General features: G+C 37.4%; 2 protein-coding genes across 2 annotated transcripts in view; both read right to left on the reverse strand.

The window, feature by feature from the left end:
• Nucleotides 1-129: 129 nt before the first annotated feature.
• On the reverse strand, nucleotides 130-1,455 carry LOC110842205. The gene is made up of 4 exons (XM_022087913.2): nucleotides 1,272-1,455; nucleotides 914-1,132; nucleotides 492-587; nucleotides 130-427 (listed from the first exon to the last, which is right to left on the reverse strand). The coding sequence occupies exons 2-4, from the start codon at nucleotides 1,055-1,057 to the stop codon at nucleotides 245-247; spliced, it is 423 nt and encodes a 140-aa protein (XP_021943605.1). The 5' UTR covers nucleotides 1,058-1,132; nucleotides 1,272-1,455; the 3' UTR covers nucleotides 130-244.
• An 11,958-nt stretch (nucleotides 1,456-13,413) lies between these two features.
• Nucleotides 13,414-21,542, reverse strand: part of LOC110843643 (zwei Ig domain protein zig-8) — a 98,228-nt gene continuing 90,099 nt past the window's right edge. The window contains exon 14 of the mRNA XM_022089638.2: nucleotides 13,414-14,751. The gene's annotated coding sequence lies outside the window, so the exon portion shown is untranslated. The remainder of the gene's footprint in view (nucleotides 14,752-21,542) is intronic.

Raw genomic sequence — 21,542 nt, forward strand, 5'->3', positions numbered from 1 at the left:
TTCATGATGCTACACGACTGGCTATTTACAAGTGCATAAAACATCGATTGAACACAGTTTTCTTTGTGTAATTATTTAAATCACACGTTTTATGTGAATTATGCATAATAAGCGGACCTGAGACGTTTATTTCTTTATGACGTTTATTACTAACCATACATAAATACATGTGTACTATTTATGTATGTGTATCAGTATTCTGTGCATGTGGGATGTGCGGAACATGAGAGCATTGAAATTGCATTTAATTTGTGGGTTTTGCAGTAGTAACCTCTGAACCATTACTCTGAGGATGGGGGGTACTGGTCACAAGAGAAGTCGTAGTTTTCACAGTAGTTGAATTATGAGTTTCATCAATTTCATGAGTTGGAGGTGATGGCGACGATGATTCCTCATTGGGGGATGCAGGACAGTCGATAAAAGTGCACTGTAAAAGTATTTCGTTGTTTAATATTTAAATACAATTTAATATATTTATGCATGAGTTAAACCTTTATTTTTTCCATTGTGTCTGAGAAGGTCTGACGAGTTATAAAATGACGGCCTTCCTCCGAGGGTTCGGATCCAAGTTCAGGATCTTTCACCACCTATTGATTTGAATGTCAGTAAAAATGCACGATCAAAGAATAGCAATGATTGTTGTAATCTTATTGGCTTATATTTATACTTAATCATTTAAGTACATTTTGCTAATAGTCCATCTATCAAGTCATTGCAGTACTTAAAGTACTTAAATTTGCATACCCTCTGACATTTCCAACTACTTCAATACTTTCAGCGGATACAACCTTGTTTCGAACATCTTTTAACTGGACCGGAATTGGCTCAAGACTGGGTGATACGCATATGTACGTATGACCATGTAATATATATGAGCACCACAGATATACAAGTTCAACTTGGATGAACTTACTTTTCCAAGTTTATCTTCAGTGGTCGTCCCATGATTACTCGCGGAAGCCACATCCTCGTTCAGAGCCAAAGTTAATGAAAGTTGGACCTGCTGAAGGATTGCGAAGGCTGAAAGAAGTCGCACGATTGTTTCCGTTTTGCCCATCTTTTCAGCAAGATTTCTGCTGTGGCCAATTGTGCACTAAAATTCGCCGAAGCCACTTGGATTACTTGTGACTGCCTACAACCATGCAAAATATTGATTTGAAAAAAAATGGAAAGAAGACATTTTTGTTTTGATCGATCGCTAAATATTATATATTTCAGACGTGATAATAGAATTCAGCCTAATAATATTTTACATATTTGACGTATTTTACCTTTGCTAAAATTTTAAAAGATCCCCTAACGAGTAATGTGAAAATCTATTTCGAAAAGTTTAATATGACTCGTAATTGGATATCACTGAAGTTATGTAATAACGAGTCAAGACTTTTAATTTGATACTAAATTGACGAATTGATGGTTTAACTGAAACTGATCAAATTCTCCAAAGTGAAAAGCCATTTATATAGTGCTTACTCAAATCTGGAAAGCATAGGCGACATCCTAAAATGTAAGATGGAGATGACATTCTCCCTCATTTTCAGAAAGGATTAAGTGGCAAGCTTAGCATAAATATCATCATTGGTTGCAAGTTAAGTGGATACTCAATCCAATCCAATAAGGAAGGAAATTTATTTCCGCAAGGAACTTTGTAGTACGAAATAAGTTGACCTCTCAGGTCAGGTTCAAGGATTTGAAAGGCAATCATTCCCATTTTGTTGAATCTCCATTGCAACCCTTTCTTTCCTAGAACAAGTCAGCACTGACACGAAGAACAGCTTCACATAACTACTTTTGCATAAGGGTAGAGTATTTACATACATAGCTAAAAGGATAAACTTGGTGACTAAATGAATATATGCAATCGCATTTGCTTATATACATATACTAATCTTAAGAGGCAAGCTGTACCCCTCATCCCTTGGACTCTAAATTCTGTAAGAAACTAACAATTAATATGGTCATAAATATATGCCAACGTTAGGTTCGGTAAATAAATATAAATACGGAACTGAAGAAAACGGTTAAAAGGTGATAATTGTGGGCCTTACATGTGCTGCACTTTAAACTTACACATGCCTATGTACATATATGGACAGATCTATGAAGCATGAGCTCAAATTACACAATTGGTATTTCAAATTGCAAGATTCAAATGAGCTAATTTTATTCTTTCCTATCTTCATATAAGTAGGTATGTAATCTAGATGTAAATATCACCATTTACATGAAAGGTGTCTCAGGTGATAGTCTTCTCATTCCATGACATCGCTTCTTCTTAGAATTTGTCCTTAGTTAACAATAAACTGATTCAACAATAATGGACTTGGTAGAGGTCATGAATGACGTCTTTGAAACTGGTAAAGATGAAAACTAAGCATGCAGGTACTTGATTGCATCATAAAATAAAGATACGTGTCTAGTAAGTGAACAAATATGCATGTGAAATACTGCGACTATAGTCTATGACGTTCAATTGACAAAAGTGCACATTTTGACTCGATTCACGTTAGGATCAAAGGGTTTGGTTGTGGTTTTGTGACGCGAGTGGATTTCCTGACGGGGTTTATGAGATTGGTTTAGATTTTGATGGCGAAGGGAATCAGGGACGGACGAGGCACCACAGGGCAGCAGTGTATAATCAGTCTTAAGGATTTGAGTGTTGAGTCGAGGTCATTTCTCAATGTCAAAGAGATAGAGACGAAGACGAAGGGACCTTTCCAGCAACTTCCTTCCTTCCCATCCCACCAACACCGATTCTCACCATATTTTACTCTCAGAAAGGAGCAGATATCATCCCACCGCCCCATCACCAAAAACTTCTCTATCCGACCGACCTTTCCTCCTGCTTTCTCTTCCTACGTGCAGCCATGCGTCTTATTTCATACGTCTGCATGTGAGGAATACAGATCATCTTGTTCAAGTTCATTTGCGGTGTATTAGCAGGAGACAATAATGAATTGTAGGATTCGCCTGGGAATACAAAACTTGAAGGAGAGGGAGTGCATCACCCTCCCCTTTATTACTTATGGTCAAGGTTGCAAGAGCAAGAAGGTACAGAAAACGTAGAAAAGAGCAATCCCAAGTTAAATAGGAAGGAAACAATAATTTTGCCCTATCGGCAATCAGCACACTCTTACACGCATATAAATATCACTGTATATGTAGAGATAGTGATGGATACTATCCATTGGATAGTATATTTGTTAGTCCAGTACTTACTACATTAATAATTACGATGCTCGATTGCTTGGTATACTTAATTGGAAATTTTCACTTTCATATGATCAAGACATATGTGTGTTAAATAAACAATTGTTCATATAAATGTTTATTTTCCAAGTATGCATATTTAGTACACAATAATTGCATTTCTGTTACCCGTACCGTTGAATGGATAGTATGATAAGCTCCAGTCCAGCGGTGACATGTTGTATAAGCGACACATGATTCATATTATCCTATTGTATTCTCTTGAAGAAGATGGAAGCTCCAAATTCTGAGTGGAAGTGATGGTCTTTATTACCCAGGAGTAAGAATCGTGTCAATGACAGCATTAACCCTTTAGGGAATTACCTCGACTCGGGTAACCAACCCACATAACCGACCACGCAACGTGAAAGTTATGGGGGTGTGAAAGCCTTAGGACGGTTGATGCCAACGATGGTCGGAACAAGTGGCATAAGAGACTGTACTTTTTGAATAGTATCATCATGGTCCACTGGAAATCCTCATTGGAGCAAAAAGTTACATGAAACCCCTGAATTCGCGACAATGTTCTCATAAAGTCATCCTCTAACTGCTGAGAACTTTTCAGAGGAGATGAACATTCACTCTGTCATCTAAAGTCTGTCCAGTCATTTACTAAAGTTCGAACTACCCAGAACCTGCTACATATGTACGTACTATCCGATATTTTGAGTCCAGTTTTCTGCAGATAATGATATGGAGCTCCATACACATAAATTAACAACCAAGTTACAAGTCATCACAAGTAAAGTGATCTGACTACGAGTTGAACTACTTAGGATTGGATGAAGTAACCACAATCGCTACACTTGACATTAACCATAACCCACAGCGACAACACTTACATAACACATACATACACACATCTATCCGTATACATACAGATATGTACATATGTAATTGTTTTTTGTATTTAATTATTAAGGTCATCATTTCGATTATAACTATTTGCAATTATTTATTTGTCTTTACTTCCGTCGATCTTCATTCATTGCTTCCATAAATTAATTACTAACTATGTAATATTATATATTATTGTGCATAAAATGACACATTACTGCACAAGTCGCACGTCCGCAATTTATGTCCAATTTCATGCAATCTAATGGTGTCAATTAAAATGCTCAAATATACTCATCATATACGCTAAAATATTTGTGCTATTGATTGTAAGCACTACAATGGTATGTGTACACATGTATAATGTATACTTCGTACCTAGGACAGAGCTTTCACAAAGTGGGATAAGCCTTCAGGGTGCAGGGAGAGGAGGAAAAAACCTTATGTGCTTTACACACGGTGAAACTTCGCCTGAAGTATTTATGACACGTGAGTACATGTACTTATCTCTTATGGAGAGGATAAGCCTGCATATATGTACGTATAATAATATTTTCCGTCATGTATATTTTTCGCCGCGCCGGGTCTACATTTTTTAAAGAATCATAGTTAAAATCATGCTTGTGTTCATGTAAATAATATTTGCAATTCCGAAAAAGAAAGTTGTGAGTTTTAAAGTAAGAGTTGCTAAAATTTCGAATGTATTTTTGTTTGCATGCAAATTTTTGTATTATTTTTGCCAAAGTTTAGGTTTCAAAAATTAAGGGTCTATTCTACTAGAATGAAAGAGGTTCTCTTCAATTTGTCGAAATTGACTTTGTAAATTTGTTTCTAGTTGAATAAGTAAGCACTTTAGCTAAGCTATGCTGGTGGAGGAGGGAGATGACTGTCGTCAATGGTACAATTTATTATCCTTACGACAGACCAGTTGGTTTTGTACCGACTTAAAAAATCAGCAAAAATTTATGGCTTGGCAGAAAACCTGAAAAGCCCCTTCGCATTATAAAACCCAGCTCTCTTCCAAAATTAGTATACTTTTTCATGCATCATTAAAAGTGGCATGCGGTTCCTGGTCAAGAAGACTTGCATGTCGTGCCATGCCTAATATGAGTACCAATAGTGGTGCCGAAGCCTGTTTGAATTTGTGGTATGCTCTTCTGCTTTCACCTTGGCAAAGATGTATAAGTACTCCATCAACCCCTCGTTGGCTATATCTCGTCTGACCATGTTTTCAGTTTTATGGTTGTGTGGTCTGTCGTTGGCCATTCATTTCATTTCATGGCAAATCTATACGAGGGGAAAGCGTAATGGGCACGAGTGGGCCGGTTCGATGATAATTTAGCTACTGCAATGCAAAAGGAGATGAGTCCAATATTCCACCCGCTCCCCGTTGCCTCTCCATCGAAAAGTTCGTCTTTGTCCCCTTCAACTCGCTCTTCATACTTGTCGGGCTTTAAAAGTCTGATCACATAATTCAAATTTCATGGTTCATTATTTTCAGTCTTTTAAGCTAATGGTTTTTCTCATAAATTTGTGTAAACCATAGTTGACTTGTAGAACCGATTTCTCCGTCTCATAAATGCAGAGGTTGTGAGGTTGTAAATTGGCAAAAAGAGGCAAATGTTTTCATAATTCGAACAAAAGGATGAATGACTAGTATTTTCCATATTCGCTAAAGTTTATCAGCCGTAATAACAGGGTTACAGCGTGAACACTAACTACATGTGCTGTAACAGATGTATAGTTCTGAATTCCGAAGGCGGATACTTGATACACATATATGGATTATGTGTATCATATTACTAGACAATTTGTATCACCATATTCTCCTTCTCATAGGAAATTCAGAAAAGTGGGGCAGCAGGCAGTGCATAACGCATTTATTTAAATTTCTCAACATCAATGTACTTAATTAAGATCGATGATTACAAAATCTATTTAGTACATTTTCAAGTGATCGTATCCTATGAAAAACAGGTACGAATTATCGAAATTTGGATTATGTCAAACAAACATTACTTAACGAATTACAGGGCTGGAATGTATGTACATATACGTTACATAAGTACGTATAATGTACATATAGCCTCACTCCCATAAAACGAAGCACTTACTACTAGCCAAGAGGGTTGCTGAGGGGTTGGTTAGATCCCTAACAAGATAATAAATGAACTGTTGGAGAGACCTAATCATTGATGAGCTGGGACCCCAATGAGTAGATCAAATACACAGCAGATTCGGCGGATATGAAGAGAACATTTCACCAAAGAAGAAACCGAACAATGTGCAGGTTTGTAGAATTTCTAGGAGAATGCCGACCAAATATCCCTCCGGGGTTTGGTTTGGCTGGATGTTTGGCTGGATCATAACTCATCACATAATTGTCATCACACTCATGAAGACAGGACATAAAATGGGGATTGTTGTGATGAATTGGAGGATCAAATGACATCCTAAAAGAATTCCATTAGCAGCAGCGCTCTCGCTCTTCTGTTCGTTTGGAGAGCAAACTCGTCAAGTTTTGTACAGAATCAAGAGAAACGGCAGACATTAATTTGATATAAAAAAGAGCGCCCGAGCTACGCACACGCTTTGTCGTATTATATTCTAAGTATAAATGTAAAAGAATACATCAAAATCGGATCAGGATACTTCCGTGTTGGTAAAGGATTCGTCCCGTAGCCAGTCAATCAGTTTTTTTAGCATGGTTTTTTTATGCTGGTCATTAAATGAAGGCCCGATATGCTAAAAGCCTGTAACTTTTCCCCAACACACAAAGTTGATAGTGCCAAATAAGAAGTTAGAAAGACTATGCCATTTATTTAAATTAAGTAAGACGACGAAGCTTGATTAATTACAGATGAAAGCGGGTTAGTGAAAAAAATGCTGCACGAACAAATTGGGTCAAGATCGTTGGTGAAAGACAAAGTAAACAAAATCTTTATAATGAAGGAGTTTTTTAGGTTTATCATATATTTCAAATTCAAGCAGAATATGGATTTTCTCCTTCTAAATCTTTCCATTTATGTGGGAAAATTAGCCGGTAATAAAGTAATTCGTGAAGTGCGGAAATGTGATTATGCATAAAGAGTCAGTTTTAATATGATACCTCCCCATGCTACTTGAGACGAAGTTAATTTCTTGCGATTGTTGTAAAGTTCCATCGTACTTATAACTATAACTGACATTAGCTATGTAGGTACATTACTAAGGAGGGGAGGTTGTGTACTATCAACTCTCGGATCTCGATGCCCTTTGGATATTTTGTAGTGTCCCATGAATGAACAAGAACCCTGAAGTGCTTTAATGCCATGACCACATTTGCGCCCGCCACACCCACTTAAAGGTTCCCAAAAATCGCTTTCACTCTAGCTTTCACTCATTCAAAATAACGCCAAAAATCCAATTTTACTCCGATTTTCAAATTTCTTTCACCATTATACTCCCAGATAGTTGCTCTCTTATATACAGCATCAAACTCAACTTTTTTGATGATTATCTCGCAGAAATAATTTGTTTTGTTGATTTTTACGACAATGCTCATTCAGAATTTTAAATTTTAAAAATACTAAAAATTTCGAAAAGTTGAGTTTGATGCTGTATATAAGAGATCAACTATCTGGGAGTATAATGGTGAAATAAATTTAAAAATCGGAGTAAAATTGGATTTTTGGCGTTATTTTGAATGAGTGAAAGCTAGAGTGAAAGCGATTTTTGGGAACCTTTAAGTGGGTGTGGCGGGCGCAAATGTGGTCATGGCATTAAAGCACTTCAGGGTTCTTGTTCATTCATGGGACACTACAAAATATCCAAAGGGCATCGAGATCCGAGAGTTGATAGTACACAACCTCCCCTCCTAAGTTTGCGGTGTTTGTGTACAAAGGTTGTAACATGTTGGGTAGTAAATGAACCTTAGTTTAGTACCTCACGCGAATGGTCAACATATTTCCTAAAATAAAGACTATTTTTGATATTCAAAGATTGTATGAAGCTACAATTGTTGAGTTTGGCTGCACGTATTTAGTTGTAATTCCACGCAAGGCTATTTCTTACGCATTCGTGGACGTCTGGCAGGTTTCACATGGAGAAAGTTGTCCTTTCCGAGCACCAATCCCGGAGAGGAAACGTGCTATTAAAATTCCGTTCACACCATCAACTCACCTGGGCATTCCAGTCAAACAGTCTCATAAACTTCGGATGGGAAAAAACTAACCCAAACTTCACCGCTATCTGTACATAGCATATTTCCACAAGATACATAGTGCATTAGTCGGTTCCACCATGGCTGGTTGGTAAAATTGTTCAAAATAGAAGAAAATCGAATAAAATATAAATTGTCCTATTGGTCCTGTACCTATTTTCATCTTAACATGCGTAACATTCTACTCTCGTACACAGCAGTTTTATTTAGGGATTTGGTCATTGAGTAAAATTTTAGTGTATTATAAATTTTTTCCATAATTGATTCAAAACACTTGTAGAATGGATGGGGTTATATAAATGTGTAAACTTATTCTAATTCGGTACAAAAAATTGATTTGTTCTCTCTTGCGTTAATCATTGGGTTATTTATTGTTGATCGATCGATACTGGTTGATTTTTAAAATCTTAGGTTTTAACCCATGGCTATGCAATCGTCATGTCCGTTCGTCTCTCTTTTGATAACTCACTCAAGAACGCTTTGACCGATTTTGATCAAATTTGGTTGTCACTACGACCGAGTTCAACCAGTGGGTTGAACCAGTGGGGGTCATATAAGTGGTATGGAGGGTTTGATGCAGAATATTCGAAACAGTCGTAGAAGGCTGTAATACGGCACAAATGTATAAACTCGGAATATACGTATGGTAAAAGTTGAAAATTTTCTTAAAATGGGATCGATTTTTCTTAGTGAGGCAAATACCTAACAACGAAAAAAAATTACTAAGTATGCATTTACCCCACCCCAAAAAAGTGAAATAATTCTATTTCTCGGCCATTTCTCAACCGATTTCGATGAAATTTTGCACAGATCATTGTTAGGGGATGTGAAAACGATTTCTGATCCGACTAAGAGAAATCTTGAGTTTTACTCAAGTTATGGGCAAAAAGGGACAAAAATTTGCACTCCGAGTCACATTTCTATCCACAGTTCCATTTTGGAGCATCACAGTATTCTAAATTATTGGAAAAAGTTACGTTGATTCCTTCGGATCATTTTAAGACCAAGTTGACCGAAATCGGTTAAGAAATCACGACGCTATTGAATTTTGAAAACAACAAATTTAGTAAAATTACTCTTGATGCAAATATAATGGCTGTGCTGCAGTGAAATAATGTCGTTGACAACCCAATTACAAGTTGTAAATAAACAAGGTCCCAAAAAATGGGAAATCTTAGTGAGGCAGTGCAATTTCAACTAAGAAATAAAATTAGACTGCAAAATTTTTGCATCACCGCTCTCAATATCATTTTCATTGGATGCACTGTAAATTTTACTTTGCATAAGCATGGATTCTTCAATCTTATTTTATCTACAATCTTATGTTTATGTTAATAAACGAAAATAAAATTTTAAAAAAAAATCTTAATTTGAGAATCTTGCGTTTTTACTAGTGAAATAGAAATGTGCTAAATTAACTAAGATCTAACATAATGGACCATAATTAATGGGATATATTTCCGAGAGCGGTGATTCAAAAATTCTGCAATCTAATTTTATTTCTTAGTTGAAATTGCACTGCCTCACTAAGATTTCCCATTTTTTGGGACCTTGTTTATCAGAAATTAACTTGAAAAACAAAAATATGGCAGAGAGATCCCAAATGGTTTCTAAATATGAAATAATATGAAGTTAAATGCGATCAAACTGCAACCAGAGTTACCCTCGTGGGTGGTGAGGTGACCAACACCGATTTCTGAAAGTTGATATAATCAACTGACATTTAGTATGGAGTGGGAGTCAAAAAATTACTTACGAGCATTATCTACGAAATTCGAAATTATGGTAGCATAAAAAATAAGTATTTATATATGTATGTATTAGTGACAGTCTCATCTCGCTCAGCCTAAATAATTTTCATAGAACGTCTTTGTCTGACTATTGTTTACGCAGGTTGTTATCGTTGAGTAAATGTGAAAATATTAAAATAGAAGCACATTGGATATTATCTGAAATCCTTAGTAAAGTACGAAAAAGCATGTGAGTGAGCATATGGCATGGAACTTGGAAGACTTTGATGTGAAGTACTACTTGTTTTGTACTCCAAGTAGTATGCTCCTGTTTTTATTAGATTTTTGAAGTGTTTTTGTGGTACAAATGGCACAAGACCTTCGCCAATGTATGTGCAATTGTATTACTCTTTGGACTTTGGACTTTATCATCTGAATTTTTACACCAGAAGTACATAACTTTCTCCATGAAACAATCCGCTGCACGTTTAATCTTTTCAGTGCATAGTTCAGCGGACACCCATTGTTGACTAACAGGCTTGAATCACAAATATAAACTTTACGTGGACACAATTTCTTTCGAATATTACGTAAGTAAGGCCTGGCGATGTGACTCTTCGTATTAACGGATCATGAAATTTACAGCTCACGTAGAGAACTGAGGTACACCTTTTTTTAGATTAATATTCTTGAGTTGCTGTTCCAGTAGTCGCCAGACGACAGATACGAGGTGACGGGTGTGCGAAGGATTGGGTGGAGATCGCTTATGTAAGTAAATATCCTTCGCAGTCTTGATATATATTCGGCCGCCGTGAGCAGATTTTTAATTTATTGCTTTTCATAGTTTATAATAGATTTATCATTGCCACTTCAATGCAATGTATACTCCATATCTAAACATACGAGTCTTGTTCCACGAATAAATTTAAGGCTGGTAAAAACAACTCCTCAGTTTATCTATTGGGAGTTAAAGGACATTGTCATATGAACAACGCATCTCATAGCCATGTTCAAATTTAGTTAACGGATTACAAATTAGCAAAACTGTAAAGTGTGCAAACTCAAAACCAAACAAAAAGATTAAACAACGAAGGAAGAGGAGGAAGTGGCACAAGGCCCTTTTCCTGTTTGGCGTCAGCTGGTTCGCACTTGTATCGAGATTCGCAAACAAGTACGTTATGTGTGCCCTCAGCAACGGAGATGGTAATACTCACTCACTCGCTAAGAGCAAAAGATGGTTTCTCAGTTTGAAAGGGTTGTTGTGTGTGTTAAACAACCTTGTTGGCTTCGTGCTTGACGGGATGGAGAGAAAGTAGTGGAAAGTGCTCTCTCCTACATGTTACCCACACCACCACACATTCCCATCCAGATTCAACCCATCGTTTCCTCGTAGGAAGTCCTCGTGGCAGATAGCACGACGCACGTATAAATGGGAGCATCAGAAATGTGGGTTGCAGAATTGGTGTGGTTGGCTGGTTGGTGATACTCGCTTTCTCCATTTCTTTGCTCACCACCACCACTAAAATAAATATGAACAATGCTTTCGAGAAAAGAACTTCCGCCGATGCTCAAAGAATTTCAGAGCGAGTTAGAAAATTTGGGAATTCTCGTCCGGTCAATTCACCATTCAGTCAAAGGGACTGAACGGGTGAAAGTTGGTGAAATATCAGCCCTATTTCTCCACTTTTATGGCTGGAAGAGGGACCAAACTAATAATTGTATTTGTCCTCGTCAGTTGTTGTCTTTCTCACGGGACTCTCTCAAACCACTTTCCCAATACACACACGAAATAAGGAAGAGAGAAGAAGGGCTTAGTTTTTCCTTCGGCGTTCCTCCCTACATACATTTCCCGAATTTTCACAGTATATCACACACCAGGTGGTCCCCAAAACACAATTAAAACTTGGCGGAGAAAGAAATGGCAAGTGTCGCGGAAAAGAGGTACGGGAGGCCAGAAAAGGTGATTGTGCATGCTCGTAAGAAATATGTATGCACCTTAGAGATAAATACATCGTTCTTTTACAGTCTTACGGATTAACACATAATTTCCATCAACGGTGTTTACTGTGTGTTAGTGAAACCACACGAGGTCGTTATCTAGATATTCACTTATGTGGGTTCACTAGGTGTGATCATAGTCAAATCACCATCCGTGCATGCAAATTACTATACGATGTATATCTATACTGACTATAACTAAGTACTCATTCGTTATTCAAAATGTTACTGAAATTCAAAATCTGAATCGCTTCTTATAGTAATTTTATATGTTTATCATTTCCGTCAAAGTCTTTGTACAAATACAAACCAAATTCAATGATAAAATAAACACGTCTTTGAGAAATAGTTTTGTGTTTGAGTTTTGGTAAATTGAGGGCTGTTGACATCGTCGTACAAATATTTTTATTACTTACGCGGATACCTCCTGCATTGCTTTCCAGTACCACTAGGGAAACTTATTTCAACAATGAAAGGCACAAGTTAGACATAATCGCAAACACGATGTACAAATACGAGTGGCAGTAGTCTTCCGCATATATGTGGTTTTCATTTTAGTGAATACGGACATTCTCAAAAAATGTCCTTTGTGTTCTCAGATGAAAAGGAGGTTCTGTTATTAAAATTAAATGAAAATAGATGAGGGTACAAGAAGCATTATGGGAGTCCTTGAGCCTGAAATTGAATGTCTTCTCTTTCTTGTCTTCCAGACTAAAATTCGTGTGCATTGTGGAGAATGACGGGATGACGTCCCGGCGCGAGAAGACGCTCCTTATTTCTACTTTCTCTCTCGGTTATTTTGGCACAATTTCCTTTACTTTTATCATAAATGAAGCAAGAAACTACACACCTCCAGGCGCACATAGTGTGCGTTTAAATGAATGCAAAGTGTCCAACGCAGTTTTACGAAGGAAAAACAGCGTACCTGGTAAACACAGCCCTTTCGCTTTCTCTCCTCTTACTTTCTCCACCTCCGCCATTGGTGCAAAACAGAAAGACTTGAAAAAGTCCTTGTAAAGTGAGGCCAACTGACTGACTCTCCTTGCATACTGATCTTGCTTACCTAATTATGACTGTGCAAAAAAATATGAATTTTACTGTATGTTTACTATTTATATATGTTGCACGTATGAACATATGTGTAAATTTTCTTTATGGGTGTACATTAATAACTGTTATTGAAAGTGGCAAAGTTACCCGAAAGCCCAAAAAAACTTACACTGTGTCCCACAATTAGTGTGACCTACATAATTTTGATAATTTATTATTCCAATTATTCTGCTCCCTATTATTAAATTAAAATTATTAATACTTCAAATGAAATGTGACCTGAGAAAGGGCTGATGACACCGAGAACATGGAAGAATGCAGAATGAAAGCGGAAATTTTCTCTTAGAATGATCATCACTTTGGCTTTTATTCAATTCAACCGAGAGACTCCATACTTTACATCTTATCTTCTTTTATTCTTATATCAAGATGACAAGACAGAGACACGAGCCAAAAAAGAACAATGAAATGCATACAGCGGAGGAGGTACACGTAATAATAAATTATTTATTTCATACAGTGTAATAGTTTTCTATTATTACATACATGTAACGGTTCCGCTTGGCATTGTATAGCTAGATGTAGAGGAATACATATGTACTTACTTATGTAGGTATGCAGGGTAGACGTGGAGTGTTCTTCTGCAAAGTTAACTCTGGGTATAAGTAATTTATAACGTGTAAGCTATCATGATCACACATACGCATTATCTTATCATAATCAGTAGCCTATTTATTATTAGTCGTAGCTTATATGATCGCTATATTTGTATATATAATGTATTTACTTATATCCATAGTTCAGACAAATGTGGCTGCAGTAATTTTTGGTATCTTTAGTGCTCGATCCTCCGTCTACCAACCAAGCATAATTCTCTAGCGTTAAGATAGTGGTTTCTATAAAGCTACATAGACGACCTCCTCCTCTTTTTTCCTTTAGTGGAACATGTAGTTAGATATTTAATATTTACACTTATGTACATAGAGAGGACACTATGAATGAAATGAGTTAACTTATTGACGCAATACATCATATTAATATAGACTTTGTGTATACATTTACCCTTTACCTGCCTCAGTTTCCATGATAAATTGTAAACATCAATTACATAATGATTTAAGAGCCCTATTCCATTCGATTTTATTACCCAGAGCCCAAGCTCTTTTCCTGCCTCAACTCCACTGGAGACTGAGCCGATTTCTTCTTTCTTCCTTGTCCGCGACTTGGGACCTACTTTTAAATACGAAGACCGAGACAACTTTCTTCCACACACACACTTTTCCGCACTTCTTTTCTGCACCAAATTTTGGGTGGGATGAGAAGAAGAGTTGTAATTTTATTTTATTTTATTCCACTGGTCTCCTCGGTGGGCAATGCATTGCAAACCACCACGCACCATCATCGAGCATGAGGAGGGGAGGACATGGAAATATTTAAATTCATTGGGCTCCCTGGTAATGAGGTTGGTGAAGCTGTGCGATGTTATCTAGGGAGTCGAAATTTTATTCACTTTTGGGAGAAAGAAGTGGCTCGCATGGTGGAGACACAACTTTGTGGACTGGAAGGGCTTTTTATAATTTGGGGTTTCCGACAGTCCGAGAGATACTTCTTCTTTGTGGGAAATGGTCAAACTGACGATGACACTTTCTCCTCAATTCATCAGTTTGGGTTTTGGGTAGTCATCCACTAGAAAAAATGAAAAAATAAATTACTGAAAAACTGTACATTATTAAAATGTTTTATTGAAAACATATATGTAGTGTCTGTTTTTAGAGTATTGCGTGCAAATATGTGCACAAATATGTGTAATATCATTGCATTTATGTGTATGTATATGACATTCGCAGCTATTCTATTGTGCATTGTTGATAGAACATTTATGTATTTAGTTTCCCTTATAAATAGCTTATCCATTGTCATTGCCAAAGTCAATATTTCGACAGCTTGGGACAATATTCTTTGGGATCTTTGACGCAATGCGATGCTACTAAATTGTTGGTTGCTGCTGTCTCGCTCTGCTGCGAGCAATTTGACGATGTTGGGGAACAAGAGGGTAATGCACACTCATCTCTGAATGAAAATGTGTGCCTACGTACTCCCAAAATACGCTGCGCTTACGGTATTACGAGTCAAGAGTGAATATCTTTTCCTCCGACGACTGACGACTTGGGACACAGGGGCCTCCTGGCCGGAGGTCGTAAATTCCTGCAGTTGCACAGCAGCAGAATTCCCCTCTCTCCCAACCCCACATCGTTGGGCTATCCAAAATGAGATGAGATGCGGAAGACAGCCAACAATATCGTAATATTGTCAACCTTGTAAGTTTATTCACTTCGACATCTGAACATTTTGAAGCAACGACCAATATCATCCAGGCTAATGGCCACCCTTAAAATTTACCAGATCCACTCTGCAGTTTTAGTTTTTAGTGGAGCTATTTCCTCCTCGGCCCCATTTAATCCCATGTTGCTACTCAAACGTTAATAGAGGCAAGCGACATAATATTTTATAATAGGATATTCTCCTTCCAAGGGGAACTGCTCGCATAATAAAGTCCCTCAAATAAGGTCTTGGCTTCAGTTCAAACAGACAGTTTCAAAGGAATCGGGATTCCTATTAAAATATGAAAGTTTACAGGTTCACTCGCACAAATAAAACATGGCGAAATTAAACGAATATTTATCGCTACTAGAGGAAAGCAAAATAGAATAATGCGCATGAAAAGGCAACAAAAAGTGCGACAAAACGTGACCAGTAATACAGATACACAGTATTATTGCAGTTTTTGCTATTGTACGTGTTACATATATGCCTCTAGTGTGCATTGTTCACGAAGATGTGGAATTTTAAGGGCCTTGTTTTCATTATTTCTGCCTTTAATTAATAAAATAAAATGAATGAGGAGATCAGTACACGGAAATACATACGTTGACATTATTTAACACTATCTAACATGGTAGTACGCAGGATGATTAGTGATAAACTGTGAATACTTTCACGAGAAAATATTAAACAATTTTTAAAATATGACAAATGTAATTACTCCAACATAATTCTTATCGTTTACAGCAATTTTCAAAAAGAAGGACGTCCAAAGCTGACTCGACATGAAGTCAACCCAACAATTTTTACAGAGTCCTCATTTATTTACTAGAAGATAAGACAATGAAAATGGCAGAACATTTTTCTTCAGCTCTTCCTCAACCCTGTACGACACCAGTTAGGCTACGATGATAAGTGGTTACCAGCCAAACTGTGCTCACAATTACATTAGATTATCTCCTGCCTTTATGACCATGTGTCTCTTTTCTTATGTTCGAAAATTTGTAACTTTGACAACATTGACAAAAATGTCAATGACTTGAGAACGGACCGAGTTTGAGAAGAAGGTATACATAAATTATTCGAAGCTTCTTTCTTATCAGCACAGAAACCAACTCTCATTCCATAGCTTGATTCCATTGCTATTAAATACTGAAAGTTTTCAGATTTCATACCAAGATTTTGGCTTGTTTCTTCCAACTTCAAACGTGTGTATGCATGGTTTTGAATTTAGAACAGTTGGTTTGCCTTATAATATTTTTTAAACCTCTATACTAATGCAAGATTATTAACACTTTATCATTGAATGGAGAAGAGTTACCTAAATGCTAAATATCAAGTAATCATGATACTAAGGCTGTAATCAAACAATCGACTTTATAAAGTGGTTTTATATGATTAAAATGGCAATTGTTAAACCAATGAGAATTTTCATACCTTTAATGTATAGCGTGCAAAATAGAATTGGCTGTAATGTCACAACAGCTTATTTCATGTTTTGCATACCCTTAGACTTTCTATAATGATGATTAAGGCTGTGCAAATATTTGTTACTTCTCATCTTGTCTTCACCTACTTTTCCGAAAATAAGTCTAGTCTGAGAAAAGGAGGGATCCACAGAATCCTGGGAAAAGACGAAAGTTGTTGGAGAATCCGAGGGACGGGTTTGGTTTAATCTGGAAGAAGTTGGAGATAAGGACACCTCTGGGACACACGGGGTTGTTTTCCCTCCTACCCCACTTTCCCAACCCAACCCAAGAAATGATGGCTTTCCCAGATTTTGGATCCATCTCAATCTACTCCTTCCTCGTTACCAAACTTGTATGCCAGCCCCGTTGGCTTTCTTGCTAGCTTAGCTTTCTCAGATGGTGAGACGTCCGCCCCTTTGACTTTGTTCGGAGGAATTCCGCTGTCACTGTGTGGCGACAAGCCTGCATTCTTATGGAGATTAGACGAGTAAACTTTGTTGGAGGGATAACTTACTGGGCCAACCTTCCTCATGTCAGACCAAGAGGCAGGGAGAGAGAGAGATGAAGATTTAAGTCCAGAGCCAGCCAACCTACTTAAGTAATTATGATACGTGTCGTACAAATTGGCAATGTAATAAATGTTTCCTTATGTAACTTCGTTCCCATTCGAACACAAACCTATTTACGTTTTCATATTGTCCTCAAAACTACGAATCTCACATTTGAACTTCAATTCACATAAAGCGTCAATAAAAATTCGCAATGCGTTCAAACGTTCTGTAGTTTAACAAGAGATTCATTCAGTAGAAAAAATGATAATTTCTAAGATATTGTCCATGATTAGATTGTGCACTATTTTTTATCATTCCATTACTATTTTCAAGTAAGTATAGGAGTCTGGACAGTCTGGCTCCAAAGCAGATCGAGATTTTTTGGCAAACATGAAAAACGTCACAGTAGTGCATTCACGTATACAAAATCTCAGTTCATGATCAAAGGCAAGAACTCGAGTAGGAAGAGAAAGTTGGCAAAGATTCTGGGAAAATTCGCAACCGCGGATGTCCCGTGCTCGTTGCAACCTTATTTTTATGAGAACATTGGATGTGTGTATCGGTTGAATACAATCAGGCCAATACAATACGTGCTATGGCGTGATATGGGTTAGCACAAAGTAACGCGTAATCTTTTGTCCGCACAGACTACGAGACTCACATTCGCCGAGAGAGAAAGCTCTGCCAAACAAATCCAAATCAAATGTAATGCAATGTCTGTATGTGTCGCGGTGGGGGAAGCGACTACGGGAAAAACCTGTTTATGCAAAGGGTCAAAGTGGGCTGCAAGCATCGCATTCTGGATTTTACGTAGCCACTTCAGCTCAAGAATGAGAAAGCAGAGTCAACACTTGCTGCCTTCCTTTCCTTCACTCTACTTGCTTCCTTGCTTGCTTGCCAAAACAGATATTTGCATACAATCGCACCCAGCTCTCTCGCTCCCGTCGCTCGCACTACTGTGTGCTCCCACGCATGGTATTCCTTCCTAACCCTCTGCTCTCGATCTGCTTGTGTTGGAAAAAAGGAGAGCAGGTCTCACTCAGATCAAACACAAATCCTCAACAGAATTGCACAAAAAGTTTGCAAACTAAATCGAATGATGCAAAGATTTGCGAAAACGAGATTTTCTTTCATATCGCAACCTACATCTTTTGCAGTCAATTCTCTCTGGACATGAATTCACCATAATCTACATTCATTCAGGCGTCCCAGCCGAGCTACCCACAAAAAACCAACCCTTCTTCTGTAAGTAGGATTACCTTATTTTTTTAATTGATGGTAGGAGCATACTTAAAGTCACACTTGATGAATTAAGCAAATATGCTAAATCCAGGATCACATACTTTCTCCACTTTCTTGGGCTGCAGCTAAGAACCGTGTTTGATGATGCATTGCTAAAACTTGCAACGAAAAGATATTAGATTCGGGCATGGATGTGGTGTGAAGGAAGAAAAGGAAAAGGTTAAGCAGTTGAACGTACGAATTCTATGGAGGCTTTTCATTGCGGTTTATTTTTCATATTCCTCATGATCGCATCATTCGAATCCATCCTGCACGTGTGTATGTGACTAGCTTAATGCAGTTTCTCCTCTCCTCGTGTTCCTTTACTTACGCAATATTTTGTACTGTAGTTTAGGCTCAAGGAGATTGTGCCGAGAATACTTGATAAGTTTTCTCATATTATGGTGATCCTCGTTAGTTGAGAGTAAGTTATTTTTGGTGGCTGGGGGAAGGTGAAAGCACCACCCGTTGACATGGACGTATACATGCTTCCAGCCACAGTGGCAATTTACTTTATGTAATGATAATGACTTCACATATTTTCTCATTCTTCAAAACATAACATTTCGCTTGTCTTGCGTGTGAGAAACAAACTGCACTTTTATACCTTGATGCTCCTTCTCATCATAAGCTTTACTTACGCCTCGCTCCTCGTACCGTATATTTTAGCAATCAAGTAAATTAAGTGAAAATAGTGATATTGTAATACAAGTGAGAATATGGCATGCAGACTTATCTCGGGCTGATGAAACGCAACATTCACAAAATGATAATATAGATATGTACCTACATATGTTTGATATAAAGTCACATGCTTTCCAACAATTTCAAGTTGTAGTAACAATCGTGTCTCATCTCCAAAGTTGTGCTTAGGAAAACTGCACCACTTGCTCCATTTTTATTAATAGTTTACATTACTAGTTGACATTGACATACGATGATGGTTGATTTGCATTGGACAGTGCATGGCATTAAAGATAATTGTACTATTGGGTATTCTCCATGTAAACGTAGATATCAACGTCTCGGAGAATGGGTGTCCTGGGACAGTTGACTTGACTTCTTGACGTGAGCAGAGACTCCACGCACCATCATCGTCGTCATCGGAAGGGAATTCAGATGGAATCGCCTACTTATAGGATGGCAAATGAAGAGGGAATTTTTCTACCCATCGAATATTCATGCAGCCACATCCAACCGTAAAGTCAAGGAAAATGACGTAGCTCAAAAGCAATATAGATACATATCTAGGAGATCAGCCAACGCACATTCTGTCGATTGGATGTGGATTCTAAGCACAGTTTATGCGCAGATACAGATAGTCTGACAATGGCTAGCAAACACAGCTACAAACTACAACTTGTCAAACGTAACAAGCTCCCCAAGTAGTTTTATTTAATAATAAACAAACTACATACATATATGATAAACTTAGGAAAATATTTAATTGTGTGCATACTAAATGTGACAAGATTCGAATAAAAATTTAAAATAGAAACGAGGCTCTATTGAAAACACTCGAATGTTTACTTATTGGGTAGGAGGTTGCCTTGGAGCTTATGCAAAGATGAATACTCATCTTGGGAAACACCTGTCAAAATTTTATCGATACACAATTTCTCAGTCAGTAGCGCAACATGGAAGCATAACTTTTTTTATGTTACACCATTTTTACCTGACTAACCTTGGACGATGTATAAACATAATGTTAGATTTCTATTTAAGTCCCCGGTTTAAAAAATAGAGAGGGTTTTTAACTGTTGAAGTTTAGCAATGCAGATCTTGCAGATTGACGTTTCGCACAATTATCCTTTATTGTAAGGGATCGAATGTATTAGAAATTTCTGGACTAACCTTGCAAAAAATAATATAAAATTTCTCTCCATGAAGCAAGAAGTAACTTGATGGCTGTACAGATTATTTCAGTAGAACTCTAATGCGAATGATAATGTCCCCGTAAAATATGCATATGCAAATGCAATGCAATTACAGGGACAACCAAATATTTCTATTAATCAATTTTCAAGCCGAATGCAAGAGAGTCACGACTTTTGCACTATACGCAGTCCAAAATATGTACATACATAAATGTATTCAAAGTTTGGTGAACTGGCCGCACCATAGAGTTAGATTTTGAAGCAGGGCCCTAAAAATAACAACTAGGTATGCATGCGCGTATAACGGAGAAAGTTGGAGAAGAGAAAGCACAGAGGGACCAATTGAACTATGGCAGAGAAGAACACGGGGAAAAATTCAATCAAGATAATGTAACTTGCGAGTAAAAAAGAGTTGTGTAATTTAAGCGTTCTTTCCACAGCAGCAGCAACGGAATTACACGGAAGTTTTGGACCTCGGTCTGGGCCAAGGAAGAGGATGAAGTTGAGAACAGACGTAAAATGAAATGATTATATTTTCCGATCTTTTATCAGCATTCGCCATTTCGAGAGAGTATTAAACTTTCTAATGTGCACGTACCTAACCCGCAGCTGAAGCAGTTAAGGTATTATTTAAACTCGGAGGGGGTTTTCCTATTCAAAGTCTCATCCCAGTCGCGTAGTACTCACTAATGTAGAAACAATGCAAAGTTTACAGCATATGATTTTCCCCAACCGTGAACATGCAAAACGTTCACTTCCACATGAGGTTTTTGTCGCAGAGTTTTTCATGGATGCTCCAATTTTCAATGTTGAACGTGATGTTAAGATATTGAGCTGGCTTAACAGCATCACTCAGCCATGGTAACCTACCAAACACTATGCTAACTTTCTTCATTTTGCCATCTCCACTCCTATTTACCTCCATGATTTTAAACGAGATAGCAAGAAAGCTGCCTATTCGATGCCACATTCCTGCG

This window comes from Folsomia candida, unplaced genomic scaffold (assembly GCF_002217175.1).
Source record: "Folsomia candida strain VU population unplaced genomic scaffold, ASM221717v1 Fcan01_Sc001, whole genome shotgun sequence".
NCBI classification, from domain to species: Eukaryota; Metazoa; Arthropoda; class Collembola; order Entomobryomorpha; family Isotomidae; genus Folsomia; species Folsomia candida.

What these genes read in the sequence shown, in the direction of transcription:
- LOC110842205 (XM_022087913.2), bottom strand. Translation starts at nt 1,057, where the DNA reads ATGGGCAAAACGGAAACAATCGTGCGACTTCTTTCAGCCTTCGCAATC. An exon ending in CTGAAGATAAACTTGGAAAA is followed by an intron (nt 588 to 913) that starts GTAAGTTCATCC and finishes TCAAATCAATAG; the next exon opens with GTGGTGAAAGATCCTGAACT. An exon ending in ACACAATGGAAAAAATAAAG is followed by an intron (nt 428 to 491) that starts GTTTAACTCATG and finishes ATACTTTTACAG; the next exon opens with TGCACTTTTATCGACTGTCC.